Source organism: Ambystoma mexicanum, chromosome 7q (genome assembly GCF_040938575.1).
Source record: "Ambystoma mexicanum isolate Mex_15411 chromosome 7q, UKY_AmexF1_1, whole genome shotgun sequence".
Classification (NCBI taxonomy): Eukaryota; Metazoa; Chordata; class Amphibia; order Caudata; family Ambystomatidae; genus Ambystoma; species Ambystoma mexicanum.
This window is the reverse complement of record NC_090941.1, coordinates 1,026,005,569-1,026,031,176: the sequence shown is the minus strand read 5'-3', so window position 1 is coordinate 1,026,031,176 and position 25,608 is coordinate 1,026,005,569. Positions and strand designations below refer to the sequence as shown.

The following is a 25,608-nucleotide window of genomic DNA, read 5'->3' as shown; positions in this document are numbered from 1 at the left end:
AAGAATACAGCAAACTCCAAAGAGTCGGGGCGTACCGAGAGTCACGAAGCGAACATGTTCGCGGAAAAAACGGAACTGAGGCTACGGGGGTTGTGCGTCCTACTTATCACATCGGGTGACGTCGGCCGTCGGCGGAGGTGCTCGGGTCGGCGCATCGACGTCATCGATGCAGGACGCAGACGTGAAGATTTTCCAAAGCAGCACAGCTGTGGACATTACCCGTCATAGATATGGAATACGTCGGAGGATCCAATCCACTCGATTGTATTGTATGAAACAAGTATTGGCAAAGACAAGAGAATACCAAGAAGAGTATGAAATGAGAACCGAATTATTGACCCAAAGCTAAAAGGGGCCCAGGATTTGCAGGTTAAGAAGAAACTTGTGTTGGCAAAAGCCAGGGGAATACAGAAAAGTGCAACAAAGTACATGGTGGCTAATGAAGCCACGGTACAGTGTCAGAAGAGTGTCACACTGAGGAATCAACTAAACATTACTGTCAAATGGAAGCAGTGGCTACTTCTTGCTGGAAGCAGTCAAGAAGGGGAATCGGTTGCATGACCTGTAATGGAGGGCCGTGTGGTGCGACAACTGCGCCCACGTAGAGTGTCCCTGTATGGAAAAGCCAATGGAAGCATACGTAAAGAAGCTTGTAATTGATTATTTATAACACGCTTAATACCCTGAGGTTTCTAAGCGCAGACCCAGGGATGATCGAACCAGTGTTGCTCCGCATCAACTTACTTCCAAGGTGAGCTTGTTGCCCCCAAACTATTCCCCCGTTTTGTTTTCCAATAACCTTGTATGCGATTTCGAAGTTAAGAAACAGAACTGCCTATGTTAACTGGTGAAAAGTATTGATATTAGAGGAGCTGGGGAGAGTCGCAAGGAACTGCATTTGTTTTCAAAGCTGAAAGATGTGAAGTCTTGTGGAAGGAAACACCGATATATTGTGAACTGTTTTGAACTTGGGGAAGGTGAAGCTGATCATTAGCCAAGAGCTGGAAGAAGCTGTGAACTTTCTATAGAACACTTCATTTTGATGCTGAAATCCCTACACATTGTATACTGTTTGTGCGGGCAAGTATAGGTTTTGGACTTCCCGACACAGACTGTCGCCCAGACAAGCTGATGTGCAACATGCCGCGTGGGACCCGCCTGCTACCCTGATAGGCTGGGCATTTTTATGAATCACTGAGACATGCTGGAGCCGGTAGGCGATCAGCGCGCCCCCCCCCCCCTCAAAGGGCCTCCCACACAAGGCCAGGTCTCTCACCTGTCTGGCCTGGGTGGGTCAAGGCGGGGCCCCAATCAACACCCCTGGGCTCTGCCTGCAACAGACATTGGCACTGCAGTGCCCGGTAAGCACCATCATACTCTGCTGCGTTGGCTGCTGCTGAACCCCCCCCCCCACCCGTTCTATCTGCAATGGGCCTCCTGGAGTTGACATGTTACCCATGACTGAACGTTGCACACGACTCTCAATCCTACGAGTTCATCATTGTTGTACCTCTCACTGCCTTCCTCAAACCAACTTCCGTTGCCCTTTTTCCACCCTATGTAGTCCCTGCACCCCCTTTAACTTGAATCTAGGTGTGCCACTGAACCTGAACAGTGTTAGTCTATGCTGGTAAATATCTTGTTTAAAGCACCTCCTTAACCTGGGCCTGCTTGGCTGCTAAAACCACCTGGTGAGCTTATTCATGCACTGTGCAGCCACATGACATGGCTCTCTATCCCCCCACCATCTATTCTAACTGCTCCTCTATCATCTATCCCATCTTGCGCACAAAGTCTGTAAGGATCAAGCATAAAATATCTTGCCTGGACTCTAATCCAGGCCTACCTTTTGCAGACACCCACATCAATGCTACTTCTAGACAATTACCGACATCCTCTTTTCTGTCCCGTCCACAAACCTATGGACTCCACACCTGATCTCTAGTCTATCCCCCTTCTCCCTTCTCACCCATTAATGGTGGCACTAGATGGGAAGTGCTATTGGCATACTTCTCCACAATTAAGGTCTACCACAGTGGCACCATCATGGACCAAGGCTCTCAACCTACTCCCCTCCTTTACCGGTGCCTGCCCTTACTCATCAACTTTCTCCCTTCTCCTACCCCCCTCCTTCCTCCTCTAATCTCTCCACCATCACGAGTACCACACTCCTGTACACCCACCCCTCCCCCATTGGAAACTTTCAAAGGTGGTAATCGGCTTCACTTAGCTATGCTGAAACCTCGTTCTGTTGTCAAATACTCCTCTGACATTGGTCTCTTTCTTGAAGGCTTAGACCTAGACGTTTCGCCCTTACCGAGACGTGGTTCAATGCCAGCTCTGTCTGTTCGTGACACTGCTTCCTGATGTCTACAAAATCCTCTCCAAACCCAGACCAAACAGGCCCAGATGTGGAGTGAGCCCGATTTTCCGAATGGGCCCCTGCTTCTATCATACCTACTCCTCCTTTGAATGTCTGGTCTGTAGGCTTGGAGTCTTCACTACCCTCCCTTTCACACTCACCCTTGCTACCATCTACGAGCCCCCTGACCCTATTATTCTTCCTCTTCGAATGGGCCAACCTTGCCTCTTTGGCATTGTTTATTTATAAAGCACCCATAGACAGGGAAGTGTTTCAAAGTGCTCAAGGAGGGTAGGAACGGGGGCGGCGGGCGGGGGGACGGGGGGGGGGGGGGGGGGAAACTTCTTCCAAACTCCTCCTCCTTGGTGACTTCCAATATTCACCACGACTCCCTTAAATCAGCCACTTCACAGTTGTGTCCTCTGATTCTCACACTATTCTTTCCTCCAGTCCGACCCACTCAGCTGAACACACAATGGATGCACTCATCCATGGCAAAATCCCCATCTCTAACCCGGTCACCACCCCCCCTCTCCCTGTCTGACCACTCTCTCCTCCCACTTGGGGCCCCTTGACCCACTATCTGAGCCATCACATGCACATCCAGCCACCTTCACCGTCATTCCACCAATGAAGCAAGTGTCAGTTGCTAAATTTGGCTTCCATCGTCATCCCCCTCCAACCCCTGCCTCTGTCCTTGTTAATCTGCACCTCTCCATCTCCAATACCCTTGACATTCTCTGCTTGGTCACGAGGGTCTGCCTAAAACCTGCCTAAGCGCAACAGCTGGTATGACTAGTATCTCTGAAACGCAAGTGCAGTGTAGTTGAACTGAAGTGGCAGACCGCAGGTTCATCTGACAAACTGGCCTGTCTGCTCCAAAGACAATACGGTTTTCTCCATCTGCTCCAAGAAGAGGGCCCACATCCAAGGCCGCATCTCTGGAGCCACAAACACAGCTGAACCTCTGCAAGGAACCCGCCAATCCAACCGCAGCCTCCACCTCTCCCCTTCCTTCCCAGGCTCTCTGCACCGGTTTGGTCTCCCATTTCATATCTAAAACTCAGGACATCCTATCCTCAAACTTCTCCACCCCATCCCCACTTCCGCTCCTGCTCCCTTGGCTCCCCTCCTTCCACCCCCATACTCTCCTCCCTCCTGCCCATAGCTCCTGATGAGGTCTCTAAAGTTGTCCACTCTATGAAGGTCTCCTCCAAACAGGTGCGCCCCTGCTCTTCGAGAAACATTAACGACAACATCTCTCATGCCCCGGCTCTTGCTGACTTCTGTTACCATTCCTTCGCCACTGGTTCTCCACTATGCCCTTCCTGAGTGAATTCTTGGAGAAGCTGGTCACCTCCCCTCCCGCCCTCTAACTGACCCTCCACACAACTTGTTGGTTGTCTCCATGACCAATCTGGACTCCGGGCATCCAGAACACCAGTGAAGACATACTCACAAATCTTCCGTTCTCATTCTCCTCCATCTCTCCTCCGCCTTTGACATGGTTAACCATTCTATCCTCATAAAACGACTCGGATACCCTCAGCATCATGGATCAGGCACTGGAATGGCTGAACTCTTTCCTCATTGAACGCCCTTCCCAGTTGCAATTGGGCCCCTTCTCCTCCACCAGCACGCTATACCTGCAGCGTCCTCCAGGGCTATAGCCTACCGCCATGGCTCTACAATATCCATCTCTCCTCCTTCTCTCCTCATTTCCAGTGGTATGCTGATGAGACAGCTTTCCTTCAAACCTCCCTTTACTACCTCATCTTCCTCCTCCCCTCTCATCCCCGATCGTCTGACCGCAATCCAGGCATGATGTGCAGCTAATGATATGTCTTAATACCAGTAAGACAGATCCTGCTCATTGGGACACCAGTGCCCCATTTTCCTCCTACCCTCTGGCCGCCCTCCTTGGGCCCTCTATCCTCACCATCCTGTGAGGCCAAAAACATCTGTCATCTTCGACTCTGTTCTCTCCTTCACCCCTCATATCTTGGACATTCCCAAAAAGGCCCATTTCCAGCTTCACCTCAGGATTCTCCCCTTCCCCCCAGAAGCTCAATGTCTCCAGAGCTCTGGTCCTCTCTCAGCTGGACAACTGCAACAACCTCTCCCTCAATCTCACGCTCTCATCCCTGCGCCCACTACAGCTAATCCAGAATAGGGCTGCAAGACGTCTCCTTGGCCTCAAGCCCAGGGGCTGCATCTCTCCACCCCTACAATCTCTCCACTGGCCTCCAGCGACAGAGAGGATCAAATTTAAGACCCTCTGCATCATCGAAAAGGCTTTCTGGGGCCTGGAACCATGCTATCTCCAACTTTCCCTCCCGAAATACTCCCCTGCTAGAGCCCTCAGCTCCTATAACTCCAACTCTACTTATCAAACACTTCTCCAAGCAGAGAGTGGGGTGGGTGGGGGGGGATCTCTTCAGCTGGTGCCTCCCTTTGGAGCAGCCTCCCCTGCCCACCTCAGACTTGACCCGGACCACCTTACGTTCTGGAAACTTCTCAAAACTCTGCTCTTCTCTACCCACTTTCCCTTCCTTGCTAAATCCCCCCACTGAGACAGGGGGGCCTGGTCCCCATGAATCACACAGGATACCAAGCACTCTACCCAGTTGACACCAGTACACCCCCAGGCCCTCCTGAGCACTGCCCCCTGCCTGGTGGCTGTGCATCCCACCTTGGATTCAACTACCCTAGCACTTAACCTGAGGCCTCTTCCCTTGGCACTTCCATTCCCTGTTCCCCCTCACCACCCATCCCTTTCTCCTGCACTTCTCTTCACATCAATTGCACGTCTGCATGCCACAAGGTGCATTAGGACCACGATTGTAGATTTACTGTTTTTCCAATTTTATTTACTTCCCTTGTTCCCTCCCCACTTGCCTTGTGGTGCCTGGAAACACCATTTTGTTGTATAAGCGCCTAACAAATGCTCTACAAATAAAAGACTAACTAGCCTTTGTTTTCTTTAGTTAAGGAAATCGCCCCATAGCATAGGGCAAGTTAAGCCCTACTCCATCCTGCCTCAAGTTCATAAAACTTTGGAGAACCAATTTTGAATCTGTTGTCTACTTCATGATGCCTTCACAATAGTCTTCTCCTCATCGACCTCTGTTCGAGAGGCCAACTTCCAAAAGGTGACAGAATCACCATTATCGTGACCTTTTGCTAGGTCAGCCCACTGCATTCTTAGATGCAGCTTTTGTCTTTATAATGGTGCTTTTATAGAGCAAACGTCTAGCTCGCAGCAAAGATTTATCAATAGGTGGAGCTGAACACCGGCAATCCACCATTTACTGCTCAACTTGACACGTTCAAAATCCTACCAACCCTTCTTTGTTAAGGTATTCCTTCCAACTGCTGAACGTTTTAATACTTAGCCTTTCAAATGCACCTTTTCCAACTATTGGATTTGCCAATGCTGGTTATTTCCAACAGATTTGCCCAAGTGACTCTTTATAGTAATTGTACTTCATAGCAAAAGGTACAACGTGAAGTGAAATTTGCAGTCGTATTTGAAGGCGGCTAGCATTTTTTTTTTTTTTAACTGTGCATCTAAAAAATATATTTAAAGTACTTTATTCTGAAGTTCCTATTGCCCGTTTGGCTAGCGCATTTTTAAAAAAAGTGTTTGCACTAAAAATATATGGAGTCAGCTCGATCCTGAAACAATTCTCGGGAAGTTGTGGTCTTGGTGGGAGGGAGCGGGGGTCGGGGCATAGTTTATTCATATTTTTGAAGATAACCATGATGGAAATCGAGGATTATAAGTGACTAGCTTTTCCGTCATGCACTCTTCTTGAATACTCAAATTGTTGAATAGAATGGCAAACACTTTTCCCTACCCTGGGAAGGCAGTGGAAGGGTGGGCAGAGGTTGTCCCGACAGAACAGAAGGAAACACCACCACTTCCAGAACACTCATTGGAATATATTCATCAAGGATGCCTGATCACTTGAGCATCTTGTTTCACATCGGAATCGAGAGATTAGTGCCTAGCAAACAGATTTCCACATTTCAGCCTTGCAGCTCTTAGCCATGGGCGCATTTGAGCCATGCCTCCGTAGCTGCTTTACTAATCGTAGAAAAAAACTCTAGTCTGCCAAAGCCATGTTTGTTGTCCGATAAGAGAATCCATCTAGAGATGGCCTGTTTTGAAGCAGATAACTTAACGGGCCATATTTGATGCAATTGCCTAGATTTATTGGTCTCGTCTTTTCTAAACAGTAGCAGAATGGGTTCTACGTTTAAATTACGCCCGTTGAAGGGCGCATACCAAAAAGCCCACATTTATTAGGAATATTTGGTGCGGCCTTCAACAGTTGGGAAAATTGCTATTTGGGGGTTAACCCGCCCCCTCCCCCCCCATTCCATCTTCTCCTACATTGTTGGGATTCACTTTTAAATTGGGTGGCGGAGGCGGGGGTGGGAGCTTTCACTCCCCCCGATCGCCTCTTTCGCTCCCCTAGCCTCATACATCACACATACAAACATTAATGTACCTTCTCTCTACGCCAGCGTCTACCCTCTTGCGGGCTGCTTAAATGCCAGCCCACTGTGCGCACTTGTGTATGGCGTGGGGCGAGCCGGAGACTCGTCGGTACTTAGGCTTCAGTTTTCTGTGCCCGCGATCAGTAGATCGAGGGCAACAGACCTTAAAACAGCAGAATGGCATTCTAATATCTAGTTTCTGGACACCTTTCTGTTGGAGTCTAGATCCGATGAGATCTAGTTTGAATGATATGGATATCAGAAATAACTTAAGGAAGGGTTACAAGTCAGACAAGAGGTCATGGTTGAACACTGATTTTAATGACCTAAAAAAACAAAAAACCCTTTACTCTATTCCTAGTTCTAAAGTGGTCTTAGCCTGGTCTTAAAAAAAAAAATGAATACCTGTAGCTTGTCCGAAAGTCCTACAAACAATATACAGTCCTCTGTCTCAAAGCCTTCAAAGCCAACTTATGTGGAGTGCTTAGGGGAACTTTGTATCCCTTTTCCACTTCCCTAGTAACTTTAGTTTGTGACAAGTCTCTTTTCAGGCTGGTGGCAGTACACCTTTTACACAGCATTTAGTGAAATGTTAATCACAGGCTGTCATCATGGCTGCACTAGGGGACCACAAGGGGTTTCTACCCACCTGCGTAGGGGTTGTTCCTCCAATTCCTTTGGCTTCGCTGGGCTTCCCTTAGTAAGCCTGCAGTCTTTGGGTTACTGGCAGGCCAGGAAGTGGGGAGGGTCTACCAAGACCCCCCCCCCGGTTCTTTGCCCTGCAGAGGGCTTGAGAAAAACCAGTTCTGACTTGTTCTCCATCGAACAGCAATCGCCAAATTTCAAACATTGCATGGCATTTGATTGGTGGGCTCAGCCCGTTTTCCTGCATACATTCTGAGGTCAGGGAGCAGAAATGAGTCGACCACTGAATCAGAAGAAGCCCGAAGGAAGAGGACACCATCCACTTCCAGCAACCGCCAGAGCCCACTGCTGCACAGATCTCCACTTCCGAGCAACGGGGAAAATCTGAATGAGGAGACTTCCTCCCTTGCACTGGTGGGCCTAACCAGTCCCAATACGAACTGCATTTTGGAAGAGCTGCAACCTGCACGGCCTGCAATTCACCAATACCTGGGGTTCTATGCAACTGTGTATCGTCACCCGAAGAACAAACCTTCCTGGACCTTTGTTGGTATCTTGGTTGACCTGCAGAGACTCGATACAGTGCCCCAAAATCCCCTCACACGACCTAGGACTGAGAAAAGGAGACGGGTCTGTTGTGACATCCATTCAACAGAACCAGCAAACCAGAACCAAGAAGACCTGTTGCTGGGAGTCCTCCTGCACGAGAGCCTTCAGATCCACCAAATTCCCCTTCTGTCATGAAGACAGAAATCTGTGACCAGGTATGCAGTCACTCCACTGGAACTGTCCTTCAGCAACAAATTCTTCATTTTAAGGTACTGTCCTGCTCCCTGTAAAAATCTGGAGCCTTGCTTGCTGATCCTGTATTCCATGGGGCTGTAGATTACTCTCCTGCACCCCTCCAGGCCTCCCACAGAGATACATTGGGGTGGACAACCAATTGTATTCTCTCATGCCTTAGAACGCTGGTCTTTGAGCCAACTCCACAAGGAAACCCCTAGGCTTCCTTGACTTGAAAAACCTAACCTTACATAAATGCAAACCCAGAAGAAATCCTGGTGAACTCTGCCACTTTTGAACCTTGAACATTGGATCCTGGAATCCTGCTAAACTCCTAATCTCTTGCGGCCTATGGCCCCTCTGCACATTGTGAGACTAACATAAGCTAGGGTTGGACTCCTAAAACAGGCTGAAAGAAAGTTATTTAAAGTTATCATAAATTGGAAAAGTTTGCATATGTTTCATATGGTTTTACTAAGATGTGTGACTGTATAAGTTATTCTGAAAGTTACTATACCTATGGCCTATTACTTAAGAAACGTGCATTTGAGTTCTGTATGGGTTAGTGTTTCAGTACTTCCGTTGTAAATATTTAACAGTGTACCTTATTGTATGCATTAAATGACTTTTTCTATATATCTTTAATTCTATTAGTGTTTTCTTGAATAAGTATGTTCATAGTTCTTTGTACCATCCTACAGCCCTCCCCTCTTAGAATAAGGGCCTCATCACGAGTTGGGCGCTAACCACGACGGTATTATTGCTGGGGCTATTAGCCCTACTGCCAAACCCCCCCGGCGGTATTAGCGCCGGATCACAGGTTTGGCAGAACGGTAAGTCCCCATTCCCTGTTGGGCCCATTCGGGAAATTCCTATTCCGAATGTTCAGCGCTATTACCGCCAGCGGTATTACCAATGGCAGTAATAGCACCAAAAACAAACAAAACCACGGCGGATTGGTCCCTAGCCCAGAACTGGGGGAAAATCTGCCATGCCTGTGATTTGGCAGACCCTTAAATGCGGCAGTTATAGCGTTACCGCCGCATTTAAGGGTTACTGCCAAACCCGTGATGAGGCCCCAAGCCTGGCTGCTCAGCCATTCCACCAAACCTTTGTGCGGTGCAGGCCAAACATAACAGTTGGAACCATGTGTATCCATGGTGGGCTTTTCTAAGTTCTGTCCATGACAGTAACTTGTGCAGAACTCCCCAACAGTTTGTATCATATTTACCAGCCCAGGTGGCAACCCCCAGGTAGTTCACTTGTGCCACAAGAGAGACCTACCTACTCCGTCAAAGGCTGTCGGCATTTCCAGGCTAGCGATGTATAGAGTTTTATTCTTCAACCTTGCTGCTTTTGAACCGCCAGAAGGTAATAACAATACCATTCAACAAGGTGCCGTGGCCTTTTTGAAAACCTCTTTGCAAGTGGTTCATTATCTTCATTTTGTCTGCCCATTTTACTAAATCTTTAAGCAGTAGGGAAGCCAACAATTTCCCCCAAAGAGTCTATCAGAGCTATAAGTCAGTAATTTGCCGGCTCTGATCGTGGCACCTTTTTTTTTATAAATCAGAAGTTTAATCGCTGACTGACCAGAAAGAGGAAGAACCTGATGGTGAAAATTTTTTTTAAACACCTAGGGACTATCGGCCCAAATATCTGGTTTTCCTTTTAAAAACAAAGTTTGAGAGGACGTCTGGGCCACTTGCTCTGGAGTTCTTTTAAATTCAAAATTAACATCCAGATCTCCTTAGTGTCCCAACTTGGGGCCCACATTTTATCAACTGATGGCTCGGTGAGGCAAATCCCAGCCTATATACCCAAAAATATTCATTAAAATGTAAAAGCCAAGATTCCTTGCCGATGCCATTCTACTAACTTTGTCTAAAATCATACCCATCAAGGGTTCTCGAAATTCACCAGTTCTAGTTGGCAAATAGAGAGCAGTTCTTTATATTTATTAATTTTATAGGTCTTTAGCTAATTTTTAAATATTAACTTACACCGATGCAATTTCTGTCGAATGGCATCGTCCGAGAGCCCATTTGACTTAGTAATTTCTCTACTGCTTCCCCGCATTTGCTCAACATGACATAATATGCAGGCGTATCACCACTCGTGCACACAGTCCCATGCTACACCACACATACCAAATCCACCCCCTTCGAGGAAAACCCACCACCATGCAACCAGTTCCCACATGGCTTGGGAAAAGCTTCATACTCCCATTCATACTCCACAGTACCTCCACATCACCCCACCTACCAGACACAGGAAATTAGAGTAAAGCAGAGGAATAGTATAAGAAAAGGCAGAGTGGGCGAAGCTGACCAAACTAATTAGAGAAGCAGTCCAGTGGGAAAAATGCAAACCTTGAAATTGGTAGATCGGATTTCGAATACAGGCTAGCCACTGGACTAAAACTGCAGGATTTTGGGCAAATCACTCTCCGTCCTCCTGTTTGCATATTTGCTTAATGTGGGCATGCTTCGAAATAAATTGAAATCCAATGTAGCATGATTTATTGAACCAAAAAGACAAAGACAGTGTATGGTTTAATAGTAAAACCACACATTGTAGCGAGAAGTTCTGGCTTGTAATCCTGGCTACTCATTTTGACATGAATTGCGTAATTTCAAACACATTAGCAGGGTTCGAAATTGCTGGGAGCTATTTAGCTCCTGGTTAGACACCAGCTACTTTTGGCTCACCAAGCCAAATGGAGCAACACAAATCTACCTAATAATTCTGTGTCTGGGAATTTACATAAAAATATATATTAGTAAACCTCTAGGACATGTAAATAATTTATGGTCACATGTACTGGACAAACTATAGTTGCTTCTCATTTGGAAGTTCCATTTGTTACATGCTATGCATTAGAGGGCCTCATTCTGCAGCCGGGTGAAAGAAAGTGAGCAAGGTCACATCACTGAAAAATGCATCAGCAGAGAAAAATGTGGCAGTGAAGAGATAGTAACTGTTTAATGCAGTAACCGATGTAGTGGCAGTGTTAAGATTTAGCAGCAACAATGGGTAAAGACTAAATTGGAGATAGCTGCTAGATTTACAGATGGACTCAAAAGAAGTGTAAAAAAAGCAATTCAATGAGAATGTCAAATGGAAGACATGCGAGGCAATATGGACCAGGGACGAGTATGCGACGAAAACAGTGAGCCATAGTGTATGGAGAGCGTGCATGCGTGCCTGAGTGGGGAATAAAATCAAGTTGTATCTTCTTTCAAGCACTCCATTTGTGAGGCTGGACTTTGATAGCTCCTGGGTGACGAGGAGTGCGTCCTGGTCATAGGAAAATCCTGACGCCCAGGAGCTACTTCCAGTTCTTGCTGCATGAATGCCAACTTCAACCCCTGTATCACTTTGGTTTCCTGTTCCCCAACTTGGTGTTCTGCGAAATGCGTAGGTGGTGGTGAATAAAAATAAACTGGACACCAGGGTGCTCCATTAAAGCAAAAGGGAGCAAATCGCACCCAGCAGCAACGCTGCAAACTTTAGAACCAGAAATTCCAGGTTCTAGCCTTTGTTCCAAATTGCCCCAAAACATTTTGACCTTTAGCAATTCGCTGAATGGTAAAAAGAGCTACATATCAGAAAACTAGTGAGAAGAGCTATGGTTTAGTGGCTATGTCAGACTTCCGCTACCACATGATGTGGACTGTAATTCTGGGCATAATTTTGGTGTGGCAAATGTGCTAGACCTATGTTACTTTCAACGGCCAATAAAAACTGCTTTGCATCACCCAAAATTTTACTATATACAGTATTAGTAGCTGGGTGCACGAGCCATTATAAAATCACTTTAACATGCTGCAGGCTCAGGTTTCCAATAAAGATTGCTTAGAAGAATACAAAGACCTGTCATCGGGGTGGACCATCATATGCCGTCCCTCCCAGAGTGGTCGTTTAAGGGCAAAGGTTGTGCAATGTCTTCTGTTACTTATGATTTTGGAAAAAATTCACCAATTGTAATCCTCCGATCCATTTTTGTCCAAAACTGTGAGCTTGGGCAAATATTTACTCATCTGCTTCAGTCGTCTAACCTTAAAAAAAGTGTAAGGCTTAGAAATAAGCTGGATGCCAGAATGGTCAGAAAGGATAGCTTCGGAGCAAGACGACAGCCACACAGGTCCGATCCCCGGATCCGCACTTAGAAACCCCTGGGTATTAAGCGCGTTCTAAATAACATATCATACCAATGAAGAGCATCATCTCATAAAAAGGGAAGGCAATGGAAGAGATGTAAAGTGCCAGGTGTATGACTGGAACCAGAAACTCTGAATCCTAATATGGGCTGCCCATATTGACCCGAGCAGTTCGACCGTGGGCAGACCGCCATCTTTCTGTGCTCCAGTCCCCTTCTTTCTCTGCCAAATGTTTTTGTTTTCCCCAGTTAAACATCAATATGTCTAAAGTACACATACATTAAAATCTGTAATACTTCCAGGTTTAAATTTGGTAGGTTGAGTGAGACACCCTAATTTTCACATAGATTACAAACTAGAAGCAGGTGCAGACACATTCAGAGTTGACAGTCACTTCAACCGGTGATTGCTATGCTGCCTGTAATTTCGTCATTTGATCTAAATTAGAAAAGTGGGTTTTCTTCATGCTAGGTCTGACTCATTTGCGCTAAATATTCCCATGGTTTAATATCTCCCTCCACATGTGAAATTTCCCTAGCGCATATTTTTCACATCAGGGGCCACACCGCAAATCAACCCAAATGCCAAAAGTGGCCCCTCAACCTGCAACAAGGGCGCTCCTTTACTTTACTTTTACTGTATTACATTTGTAAAGCGCAACCATAAACCCATAGGTGTGAGGGCGCAGACAAAACACAAAAAAGAGAGACGGCCGGGAAATCTAAGGAAAGGAACCGCAGACTGAGGGCGACTATTTGAAGAGGAAAGTTTTAAGGCACTTCTTAAAGGTGCTCAGGGCTGCTGAGTTTCTCAGTTGCACTGGCAGAATTTTCCAGAGCGCCGGTGCCGCAAAGGCACCGCATTGTGCTTTTTTACTTTTAACTTTGGGCTGGTGGAGCAAGTTCTGGTTGGACCGAAGATTTCTAACCGAAGATTTTATTCCAATATACCTTTGAAGATAAGAGGGCATCTTGCCCTCAAGGCATTTGAATGTGAGGACCATGAGTCTAAAGGAGATTGAGTCCACAGGCAGCCAGTGTAGCACTCTCCGCGCTTCAGACACATGTGCCCTGTGTGTAAGACCAGATACCACTCTGACTGCTCCGTTTTGGACCACCTGAAGACGATTTATGCTCCCTCAAGAGCAGCCAGGATGGGTCACAACCTTGTGTGTTCAGACTCCGAATCAATTGCTGATCTTCCGAGTCCTGCAGCTCCTTCAATCCCCTCGTCACCCTAACCGTCAAAGATTCCTCCCTGGTGCAGTCATCCATCTCTGAGCCTCTGGACATTAAACCCAAGCCTGTATTTTTTCTTATGGGTTCCCCAACACTACGCAGACCATTGGTTGCTGCCATGTCAGCACCTGGAACAGATATTTACCCAACTTTCACCGGACCAAAAAGCTGACCTAGACCGTCCCATACATCCCTATGGACAAACCATTTGACATTTTTCACCTCAAAACGTTTACTTATTAAAGTGTACTTCATTTGAATAAGGATTTGCCATTTTTAGGATCTTTTTGGGATTTTTAAGACTTGCTGATTGTTAGCGTACAGGTTCACTGTGAACTGCTTTGATATGAAGTCTCTACAGTTTGCATTTTTCAAACAACGTGAACATGTGCCCGATTATACTTGTGTTTGGGCCTTTCAGATTTTCTTATAATATTTTTACAATCTTCAGTTACCTTGTTGTGGGTATTTCTCAATAAATAGGCTTATTTTAAACAATGCATTTGTTCATTAAATATACTGTGTAGCTATCCCTTTGTATACATATGTAACTATCTGTTCCTTGGTACTAACTTTTTCCCTCCCAAGAATGAAGACTGGCTGTATAGCAACACCCCCACTGAGAGTGGTCCTACTTGGTGGAAAACCCAACAGTTTTTCTCAAGTCCCCACATGAGGATACTTGAAAGAAAATCTCTATAAGAGGTCTCTAGCAAAATGTAGTCTTCCACCATCTGCCCTTGTAGCTTTATTCTTAACAAGCCTTTAATGCAGCCACGTGCCAGATAAATTCATGATTTCCCATGAAACGCTCTAGGACACCCTACATAGATCTAGATCTTTATAGCTTTTCAGCCATCTCCAGGAACTCCTCCAATGCACTGAATCAGATCTACTCAAGTGCTAGTAGTCCCACTAAGTGGAGGCACAGAAGACTTATCTATATCTGGCAGACAGATTGGGGGGGGGGGGTTGCCCCAGTCATACTGGACCTTTTCACCACATACAACACTGTGGACCACTGCTTCCTAATCAACAGAAATGAGTCCAATGCTTGGCCTTGGAATGCATCACCTCTGAGGTTACAGTACAAAGTGTTCCACTACGCTTTCAAGTTCCATTCCAAATCTTTTTGTAGGGTCCCTCAAGACAATACATTCTTGGTCCATGCTACATGCCTTGGCCAATCTCAACATCTCATCCAGTAGTAAACTGTGCTGACAAGTAGATTGAAAACTGACAATAAATTATCTGAAGTGAAGGTTGGGTAGAACTGGGACCATGAGCTGCAGCAACAGCTTCTTACACTAGCCATGCCTCTAGTCACCAGAACAAGGTCACACCTAACAAACTAAATATCTGGGTTGCAACTTGCACACAGATTGCTCGAATATTCAAATTCCATTCACTGTTCAAAGCATGCTTCCTCCATCTCAAAACCTAGGAGGCATATTTAAATGTATGTTCTTTCCTAGGAAGACAGTGGCAAGCATGACAGCGGCAAGAATGAACTTAATACTCACCTAAACTATAGGCATCTATTGTACCAATGAGCCTCTTACAACATATGTTCTAACTGGCTTCAGAATTCTATTAATATTAACTTCAAGGCACTTGCAAAGTATTGGCACAGCTTTTCAACAGGCCACACAGGTCCAATGCCTTCCAAAGCTTAACCGCTATTCAAAACCTGTGACCAGCATTATGGTACCATGCTTCATAGGGGTGTGCATCGAGGAGCATGCCACCTTCTCATGACATGCGCAAATCTTCGGATCTTCACAGCAAATCTGCAGCATGGAAGGTCTCAGAACGAATGTTTTGGCAGATTGTACTCTAATCAAAAACCACAAACCCACCCGAAAACAGGCACGAATAGCAGTTCTTCACATGCACACAGCATGCCAGATAGTTGCCAAGAGTAGTCTATCACTTGGCAATGGTGAGTGGCGGGAATACATTTCTAAGTTTTTTCTAAGGGACACCTTCAATATAGGAACACCTAGTACTAATAATAGGTATCCTCAAATTACTTTCCATTGGTAAGCGACCATCCAGTCACCCCTCTCATTCCAAGGCTAAAGAGCCAGGATTTTCAAAGGTTACGAAGGTGGTCTGAATCTGAAAACAAAGCCCAATAAGCACAGCATACGAGATGCCAAAGAAGGTATATGATACAACCTATACCAAATCAGGCGTGCCTATCCCTACAAAATACCACTCTGTTAACCACACATGCAATGGTCAAAGCAGCACAATATTCAGCAAAATGGCCAAAGGCAGAGCGCAGGTCCACCCTCCTTCACCACCATTATTTTGCCTTATCCGACAGGGGCCACACTTATGAGCCTAGTTTAAAGGTACATTTTGAACTCCCTAGTTCAAACTAAACTTGAGGCACTATCAGACTAATCAAAAGATCTCAAAGATCATACCAACAGCAGATGTGTGCAATGCAAATTGGAACGGCAAGTTGCCAAGCATTGGTCTCACGCTGTTGCAAAGGTTAGAAATCTAGTCTTGCCGAAGGAGTTTAGGAGGAGAATAGAACAGTCAAAAAGGGAAGCTACCGTACAACCCAGTGTTGTATGGCATGAACAAAATCTGGCACTGGAGGGACGCAAACACCTTAACATCAAATTGTTATGAGATGATGGAAGCAAAGGAGCTGGGGAAATAGGGAAACTTCCTCCATCACACCCTAAAACCTAAATACATTATTTGTATTCAACTATGATGGCTCACATGTGTGAAAAAGAACAAATAATTGTGTGAGGAGACAGGAAGTTCAATAAATTCCAGGATCAATATATGAAACAAAACAATTGAGAGAGAACCAAACTAATGTTAAACAAAAATCAAACAAAATCAAAATTAGAAACAAAATTAGAACATATCTGCAATATAGAAATAGAAGACGTGTTTTTAGATACACCATTCCTTGCAGAATTGCTGCAAGTCACATCCTAGTGTGCGTTATACAGAATGCCTTTGGCTAAACAAATTCAATTTTATACAAGCAGAAAGGCTGTAAGTCAAACCACAATTAACAGTTTGATACACAAATCAATGTCGGATATGTCAAATTCACCTGCGTTTTGTAGTCCAGATCTTGGATTTCTGCAAGCTTTATATTATTAATTGCAGAGTAATACAGGAGAAGTATGACTACCTACAAGGAAAACAATCACACAATGATTAAATGGATAACAAGCGCCAGTCAACATTTAATGGATGTAATAATGCTTCAAAATGTAAAACGTTTAAATTATGAAGGTACTCTTGATTAATCTTTCAATATTTAAATCGCTGAGCAATGAATGATATTATGATACTTTGCTATTGTAAATATGTTGTATTATGATTCCTCTATATACACCCTTTATACTTAAATCTCTGTATGTAAATTTAATAATGTGTAACTAAGCCTCGCATATTCTTGTATCTACTGCGCACTGTTACCTAGGGTATGTTTGCGCATTATAAATAATAAACAAACAAGCAGGAAAACCAAGCAACACTTTTTTTTCGAAGACTTCTCGTGAATTTTTCCAAGTAAGAAGTTGGTTTATCACATATTAGATCTAGGACTAGTACTAGAAATAAGGAGCTTATTATTCAAATCATGTCACATTGGGACTACAGAAAATGTCAGGTCGTTTGGTAGCACAAAAACAAAGCTTTGGAATTATTTTCAGAAAGTCCTTCCCCCTACTTGGACAACCTACTGTAGAAAGTTTCATTGCGCCAAGAGAAATCCAAAACCAAGTCTTAAATCCTTAGCATCCTGCAACCATAGTCAAACGAGAGTCTTCAAAGAATGGCAAACAAAAGTTCACAAAAACAAACAGCGCATCATGTATACCTCCTTGCCTCTTTCATTAGAGAACTTCGGCAAAGATTGGGGCAGCAAAATGTCAGTTATTGACAAGGTCTTTCAAAAAGGTAGAGAAAGAGTGCTTGCAAGTCACCAGGGCAGACTAGGGCGACATGGCCATTCCAAATAAATTTCTTTCATGTCTTTAAGTACTCTGTCTCAGGCAAGTCTTTTATGTTCGTTTATGCAGTCAAGCCACTCGAGAGACAGGTAAAGTCGTCATGTCCCAGTGGAGAGTGGACGTCAAGATGTCTGGGATGGGGCTTCCAATGCAGAGTCTGCTTTCGAGAAAGGTTGAGTCGATGGCTTCCAGCAGGTCAAAATGGAGGTAGACTCTGGTCCAGACTTTGCTTCCGTAGATTCAAACCAGTGGTCTAGTTAAGACAGGACTATGTGCTTCAATGGGAGAAGACTCAAAAAGCAGTGTGGAGAAACAGAAGGACTTGGACAATTAGAAGTCATTCTCAAGAGGTTTATTAAAATAAAATTGTCATAACACCTAACTAGCCTTAAAGCTATAAGGGACGTTCCCTCCCTAACAAAGTAAAAGCTAAAGGTGGGCATTGAAAGTCCAAAATAAATTTCTTCAGCCTGAATCCTACCCAACTAACTGGCGCTACCACTTTAGAAAAACAACTAAAAGAGAAATGGGAGGTTTTGTAAAACAGTCTCACCACGGTGTCTGTCGGGAGCAATGTATATTTGGTGTGTTCAGGTTTCAAAAATTCCTTTGCAACACCACAGGATATTTTTCCCAGTCTTTGTATTAAGTTAGGTTTTCACCTTCTCCTGTTAACAAAAACAAAACTGTCTAGTTGTGAACATTTGCCTAAACACTTCCTCCTTCGAGGTGTTAGGTTCTCCTCATGTGAAATCCTTGTACAGGTTATTTTCTTGTAACCAAGGTGGTTTCAGATAGGGCAGCTCTTCACCCCATATTATTTGAGTTCTGTACATTCTGTTGCTTGCTCAGCCATAATTCAAATTGTCCATCTTTCTTTCTCAATCCCACTTTCAAAGTTGTACACTCGGTTTTCCAATGGTTCCGGTAACCTGGAAAGCTTTCTCAACTCTTATTCACAATGTTCGTATCTTTATCACTCTCCCTTCCCTAGGGTATTTTTACACTCTGGTTTTCTCAAGCTCCCGTAACCATGATAGCTTTCCAAACTTGTATTCACAAAGTTCATACCTTGGAACGGTAACCCCCCACCCCCTAAATCAGGTTTCTCAGGCTCACGTAATCTTGTCTGCTTTCTCTCCAGCTACTGGTCTCCATAGCTACAATCGGACGTGTGGAGAGCTCGGGAACTCTGGCTCCCCTCCAAGGATCTTGTCTCCATTACTGATTTCCCGGGCCCGGTGGCCATACCACCACAGACTTGGGGATTCCAGTCTCTGCTCCTTAACCAACCTCTGTTCCTCAGTACCGTAGAATGCCAACCTGCAGGCATTCGGCTCGCCACTTGCATGCTCTACTTGCTGCCACTGGCTCCGTGGTCCAGCGTGGCTTCTCCCTGCCAGGATGTCAACGATGCAGCGGCCCGCCTCTGAATTGCAGTTCCCTTCTCTCCACAGGAGTTTCCTCTCTTATATACGTCAGAGGAATAAACAATGTCCTTTGCTGGCTTTGAGCTGTATTCAGCATTGCCTGCAGCCAATACAAGAGAAAGATCCTTGTGGAACATAGTTGCTGCAGGAGAAACTTTTTTCCCCACATCCAGTCCAAACCACCTTGTCTGCATATATGGGAGTTCCGCTCCGATATGAGAGCTCTTGTCCCAAAGAGGAAAGTCACTCCCAGTGAGGTCCCACTTGCCAAGAGCCCTAGTGAGGGTCTTGCGTAGCGGGCTCGCCTCCCTAGCCTCCAAGGGAGTGCCTTCTAGCCTCCAAGGGAGTGCCTTCCCTCTGAAGAGAAGGGACAAATTGTCCAGATTTGTCACAGCAGGTAAGCAGTTAAAAGTACTTGAGTGCCAAAGGTAACATGTCCTGTAGCAGCTCGAAGTAAGTTGAGCACATTTGAGCGACTTGCAAAGAATCTCAAGTGGGGGCGGCGGGGGTGGACAACAGATTTTGGGACGCTTTCTGTGCTTTGCATTTGCTGGGAGATTCAAGTCAAGGTCTCAGATGCAAGGCGATTCCATTGTTAAGCCATTCCATGTTTGTACAGAGCATTTGCTGGGTTATGCCACCTTGAGGGGCAGGGTCCTGGGTACCAGTGCCTCAGTTGCAGTAGGTCTTGTCCAGCCAATTGATGGTCCTAAATAGGCCTTTGGCATGTTTAGCAAGATTGCTCCTGGTCTTCACCTCTCTGGCAGAGGATTGAGTAGAATGTAGTCCCAGTATGGTTCCAGTGAACACTGAATAATATTTGAACAAACCAATTTATGAGAGGGTGGCACAACCCGACTCCAGCAATAAACTATCTGCCGTTAATAAAACGATGATTCAATACAATGATACATTTAACTGTGCGGGTGAGAATTGTTAAATGTACCATTACATTGAATCACTGCTAAATTAATTGCAGGTGGTTCATTGCTGTCAGTAATTGACCACTATTTATTTAGTAAATGACCAAATGTATATTTCACAAACTGTTCCTTCGGAGATGCAATTTAAATGAAAATAAAAAAATAGAAAAACTTCATATTTTGTTTAATGTGTAATCCCAATAACTACCATGTTAAAACTAAACACGGCTTATTTTTTTTTTTTATTTGTAACCAATACCACCAGACTTCTCAGGACACATGATCATTTAAGCCGGGTGTGCTACGGTTAAGCCACCCTATCTTTTGGAACTTTGGGTACCAGCAGATGTGTTCAGGAATCCACGTGACCTTTGATCCAGCACTTATTACAGAGTAGCTGTGGAAGGGCGTCAATAGACTGTCCCAGCAAGGTGCATTGGTGCACTATTCTTTTTTGCATGGAGTGAAATGGTGACATGGGTCTGACTGGCAGAGCTCATTTTCTAAAATAGAATTCCAAGCATCATTCTAGAATGTAAAAATTCAGGCTATCCAACCCTCTCCAGTTGGCATTCTGCCTCACCCACAGTTTCTTCCAATACACTGAATTTAAGTCAGCTACCCTTTCTCACCATTGATTCCTTTCATGGCCAGACTTCAACTGTGCATTCCATGCCTTCCAGGCTTGACTAACATTCCAAAGGTCAGCAGTCTTCACTTCCTGCTCAGCTACTGCCAGGAAGCCTCCTCTCTTTCATAAGTCTGACTCAAGGGGAAATTGGCAAACACCACCTGCTGTATGAACACAGGACCACAAGATCAGCAAGCTCTCCTCAACCAGACTTCCATTGATTGTCACATGCGCCATACTCTTGATCCACAGGGCAGTCCTCTAGTGGTGCATTCTGGTAAAGGTCTGCAGTGAGAGACTGCATTGGGGCGATTGTGAGGACAAGTTATCATGTCTCTGTGGACACAGCAAACCGGTGGGATCCAAACTCTTAAAGCCTCGGGTGATGGCAGAGGACAATTCAGTCCCTGGTGGCTTACTTCCCACAGGTTTATTTTGTAAGATATTTTATTGGTCACTTATATTGCACTAAATGCTGGATGACTCCAGCATTTAAGCGCAAGACAGGCAATTAGACCTACTTTGCATTTTGTTCTCCCCCCCCCAAAGCAAACCTGTTGCACCCGAGCAATCCTTCCAGCCCATGTCGAATAGGATATTTCAGCGAGCTTGCCATACTAATCAACCAACTCTACTTGACGCCCTTATGCTCCACTGCCTCAACTACCTTTCCAATCGTCTCCTTGGTCTCTATTCCTTTCAATCTCTGCACAGTTCTAAAATGTTCTACTCACTTAATACAAGATTTCCCCATTCCACTCTTACCTCTGCTCATCAAGTCTGATGGATGGCTCTCTATGCATCACAGAATGTTTTTCAAATGGTTTCTCCTAGACTTATTCATGCACATCTTCACTATGTTAGGAAAGATTTCTCTTTCTGCAACTTAACCTGTATAGTTCCTATGGACCCCCATCCGCTGTTTTTTTAACCTGTTCTGACTTTTTGAAATAAAGTAAAGCCTTCAGCTTCACTCCTATTGCCATTTGCTCATGGTTATGGGTAAACTGATTAGTCCTTCAGACTATCAGAACTGGGAAACCGTTTCCCTTTCGAATTCTTCTACTTTTTAACACTGCACACAGGACCTTCTAGTGCAATGGAGATACTTTTATATCACCCTAGATTTTTAAACTTTGGATTCTTGGTTACTTTTGTGTGCACTTAAATGCAAGTTAGTGGCAGCAGAAACATCTTTACAATTTACATGACTTTTATAGTGCGCACATTTGCGTATACCGCGTACGGCTACTAAAGTAGCAAGTACCGTAAAAGGCCTGTGACAAGATTTTTGAGTACTTCTTTGACCATATTGTTTGGCTTTCTTCCTGTTTTGCCAAGTCAGAAAATCCTGTATTGTCATGCACTTAACCGGGAAAGCTGCTGCTTTCAGGGGCTAGTGATACATGTGTGTGGGGCCCACAAAAGAGGTAGCACTGTCTAGTCCCACTCCACATCCAGGGTGCCACAAAGTCTGGGTATGCGGAAAACGTGAAACCAGGAGTTGTCCCTGATTGGACAACTACTGATTGCTTGACTGGGGCAGAATTCCTTGAATAGCCTGAAAGACTATTCCTGAAGTGGTCCAGCATCCGTTCCTGTGTCCAGCCCGGTGAAGCCCTGTTTGAGTAGCTCATATCCAAAGACCCTGAGCAGTGCTTCAGCTCTTGGACTAGTGGAACCAACTAGTCTTGACATCTTCTCAAGGCTCCTACCTTTCGGAAATGTCCTTTGACAGCCCGGTGGACTGACCATCTCTCCCGTGGGCTACCTCGCCAGAAGCGTCGCCATTATGCGTTGATGTCAAGCACGTGGTCACCATCTTGTGCCACAAGTCAACTTCTCCCAGAATCCCAGCATCAAGCGATTCGGTCCTGGAGTAGCTGCTGTGACTGCTACTGAAACTCCACTTTTTCCCAGCCTGTGAAGTGTCCTGAAGAGGTCTGCAGAAGCACTTCCTGAATTTCTTCATCGACATAGGTTGAATCTTGCAGTTGCAGCCGAACAGAAGAATCCTCGAAACCTGCAACTCCTTGCCCCCCGCCCCCTCACTGGAACCAATGACAGAAGATGAGCGTGCAGTGACACACAGATGATCGGGGGGGGGGCATTCTTAAGGTTTGAACTGCTGAGGTTGTCTTTTGATCTGGTTCGATCACTTGTTGCATCTAATGGTGTCCAGTAAAATGGTCGACAGACAAATGGTCGAATTTTATATATATATATATATATATATATATATATATATATATATATATTTTTTTTTTTTTTTTAGGTTTCGTTTAGGGGAAAAAAAGGGGTTTCTAGCAACAAAAAAAAAAAAGGGGTTGGGGTTGGGGACCCCCCCCCCCCAAAAATAAAAAGTGAAAAAACAAAAAAATTCGACCATTTGACCTGTCGACCTTTTGGTGTCGACCATTTATTTTCGACCAAATGACCTAGAACCGCATCTAATTGATTACTTACTTTGCTGAATAAGACATTTGATGTATATTTGAACCATTGATGAATGTTTCTATTATAAAATGTTATGCAATACTACCACCTGTTGGATTCATTTTCCAGTGTGTTCAGAAAGACTAATGATTAATTATGTGCAATGCTGGGTATAATCACTGAGGGCCCCTGACCCCCCCACCCACCAGCCCCACCCACCCCCACACTCCAACTCCCACGAATACGCCTCGACTGCTCTGTATGGCTACCTTGATTGGGTTTTGGCAAACCTCTGTTAGGGTGGCCTCCTAAAATCAGTCTACCAGGCCAGATTCTAGAAAACCACCTTAACACTAAATCAGCCTAATATTTCTAACCATTACCCTAGATTGTAATTGTACCCCTCCCACCTCAGTATCCCACCTCTAGGAGCTCCTTTTTTGTATACAGACCCACACACACTATAATTATGTTGGTCAGTGCGGTCCCTAGTTTGAGTCTATAATGCTATTCCCGACAACAGGACTTCCACCTACCCGTGCTTCACTTCATCTCTTTTTAAAGTACATTCCAAAATTATTCCTTCACCCTGTTATAATCCCACGTACAGCGATTTTGTTGTAGACTGTTTTAGACTATTGTTCTTAGCTTAGACATAATGCTTTCTCAAAGAAACTGGTGGTAAACAGACTAGAAAATATATGCATTTGTTCGTACATTGTTCCTTCAATGTGCACAGCTGTCACTAGTTGTGAGAAGAAAAAAAAAAATCAGTGATTGAAATAAAGTAACTATTTTGTTTATTTTCCTGTAATTGAATTGAGCGTCAACAAGTAGGTTTGTTCATTTATATATTGCGCATAACCCTGAGGTATCTAGGTGCTGAAACTTATATGGTGCGGTCAGAAATATTATTGTCCCCATGGTTCGGCCATGTGTTTTTCACCATACGTTGATCGATCGTACAAACATTTCCTATGCACCTTACCAGAGTTTTCGTCTTTTGAACACAAGCGAAATCAGGCAGCAGGGCGCGGCCATCTTGTGATATTCATATCACTTGCTGCATCGCCCTGGGTGAACTGCCTTTGCGGCACTAAATCATATCCCCTGCCCCTGAGCCTTACAACACTAGATGCGTACTCCCCATTTCACAACGCCAAAGCACGTCTCGTGTCAACATTCTCTGCGCTTCAGCTAATGACGTGTCGCCATGGAAATGGCAGGACGCCCCTTTCCTCAATAAGCATAAACAGACCGTTTCACAACACACAACAGCAGATTTTCTATTCCATTCCTCTCACTGTATTTCTTTGAGTATTCTGTGACTCGTTTCTGTGCTCTGTTCAGCTACCCTCGTTGCTTGTAGCCCGTGTGAACAGATACCAGTACCATCGCTATAAATTATTTTCGTTTGTTTACCACCCAATGGCAACAATACCCTACCAGAACGAGCCCGAGTATTCCGAGGAGGAATTACTGGAAAGAGAAAGATGCGGAAACAGGGCTTTGGACGACAGCTGGGAGGACGATTCAACAGATGAAGAGCTTGGGCCTAGTCGCATCAACGGTGTTTCCACCTGGTGTACCTGCAATAGGTGCGCGCTAATGCCAACCGAGGAGGAGAACTGCTGCTGCAGAGAAAACACTGGATGCTTGTCCTACATATCGCAAGGCGAGCCACGGCCGCAATGCGTTACCGAGCTGCCAGACTTCAGGGCAGCCTGCCTCACACGGTTCGTGTTGAGGATTTTGATGGTGCTTATGCATGAACTTTGCGCAACAGTTCACCCTCGTAATCCAAGTAATGATTAAGTATACTCTGGTTGTGATGTCAGTTAGGCCACTACTATTTCATAGTTGTCTCCTATATTTTCCTAACTTCAATATATCATTGTCATATCAATTTTCTAGCAATAGTCGTGTAAAAGTTGTTCAATATTGTGCAGTGTCTAGTTAGCATTTGTCCTGGCAAAAATGCCATTGGATACAAGAATTGTCATTGACAACTAAGGTTTAATACACTTATCTTGGTTATTTAAAAACAGTTTGTATCCTTCTCTTTCACAGGTGGTACCGGCTGGTGGCCCATCGTTCTTTTACATGGTGGCTTCATGGGAGGCTTGGACACCGCGTTTAACAAGTAATACCGGCCTGTGTCGTTGGTGCCATTAGAGAAACTTTCCCCAGTGACAACGGTCAGTACAAGGGATTTTCCCTCGCTGTGCTGCAACCAGACCTTTAATGTGTAGTAGTTTTTAAGTGAATGAAGTTTGTCTCCATTCAGCAGTGTTCCAGTGCCTTGTCCGCACGCCCCAGGCCCATCCATCCCCCGTCCACTATCAAAGGCAGATCGCACCAGTGGATGTGCGCTGCCAAGGGGTGCTGTCAGGGGCGTGAACGGTCAAGGTGCCAAAGACCATGGACACTTCAAAGCCATCTTTCGTGCTGGGGTCATTGCTCACATGGCCTCCTCAGACCCTGCGTCTCCAG

The 25,608-nt window shown here is 45.0% G+C and overlaps 1 protein-coding gene across 4 annotated transcripts in view; it reads right to left on the bottom strand.

The window, feature by feature from the left end:
- NUMA1 (nuclear mitotic apparatus protein 1) overlaps positions 1–25,608 on the bottom strand; it is a 1,289,555-nt gene that overhangs the window by 1,001,890 nt on the left and 262,057 nt on the right. For all 4 annotated transcript variants that reach the window (XM_069640302.1, XM_069640305.1, XM_069640304.1 and 1 more), the window contains exon 6: positions 16,789–16,869. In XM_069640302.1, coding sequence (XP_069496403.1) covers positions 16,789–16,869 — 81 coding nt within the window. The remainder of the gene's footprint in view (positions 1–16,788; positions 16,870–25,608) is intronic.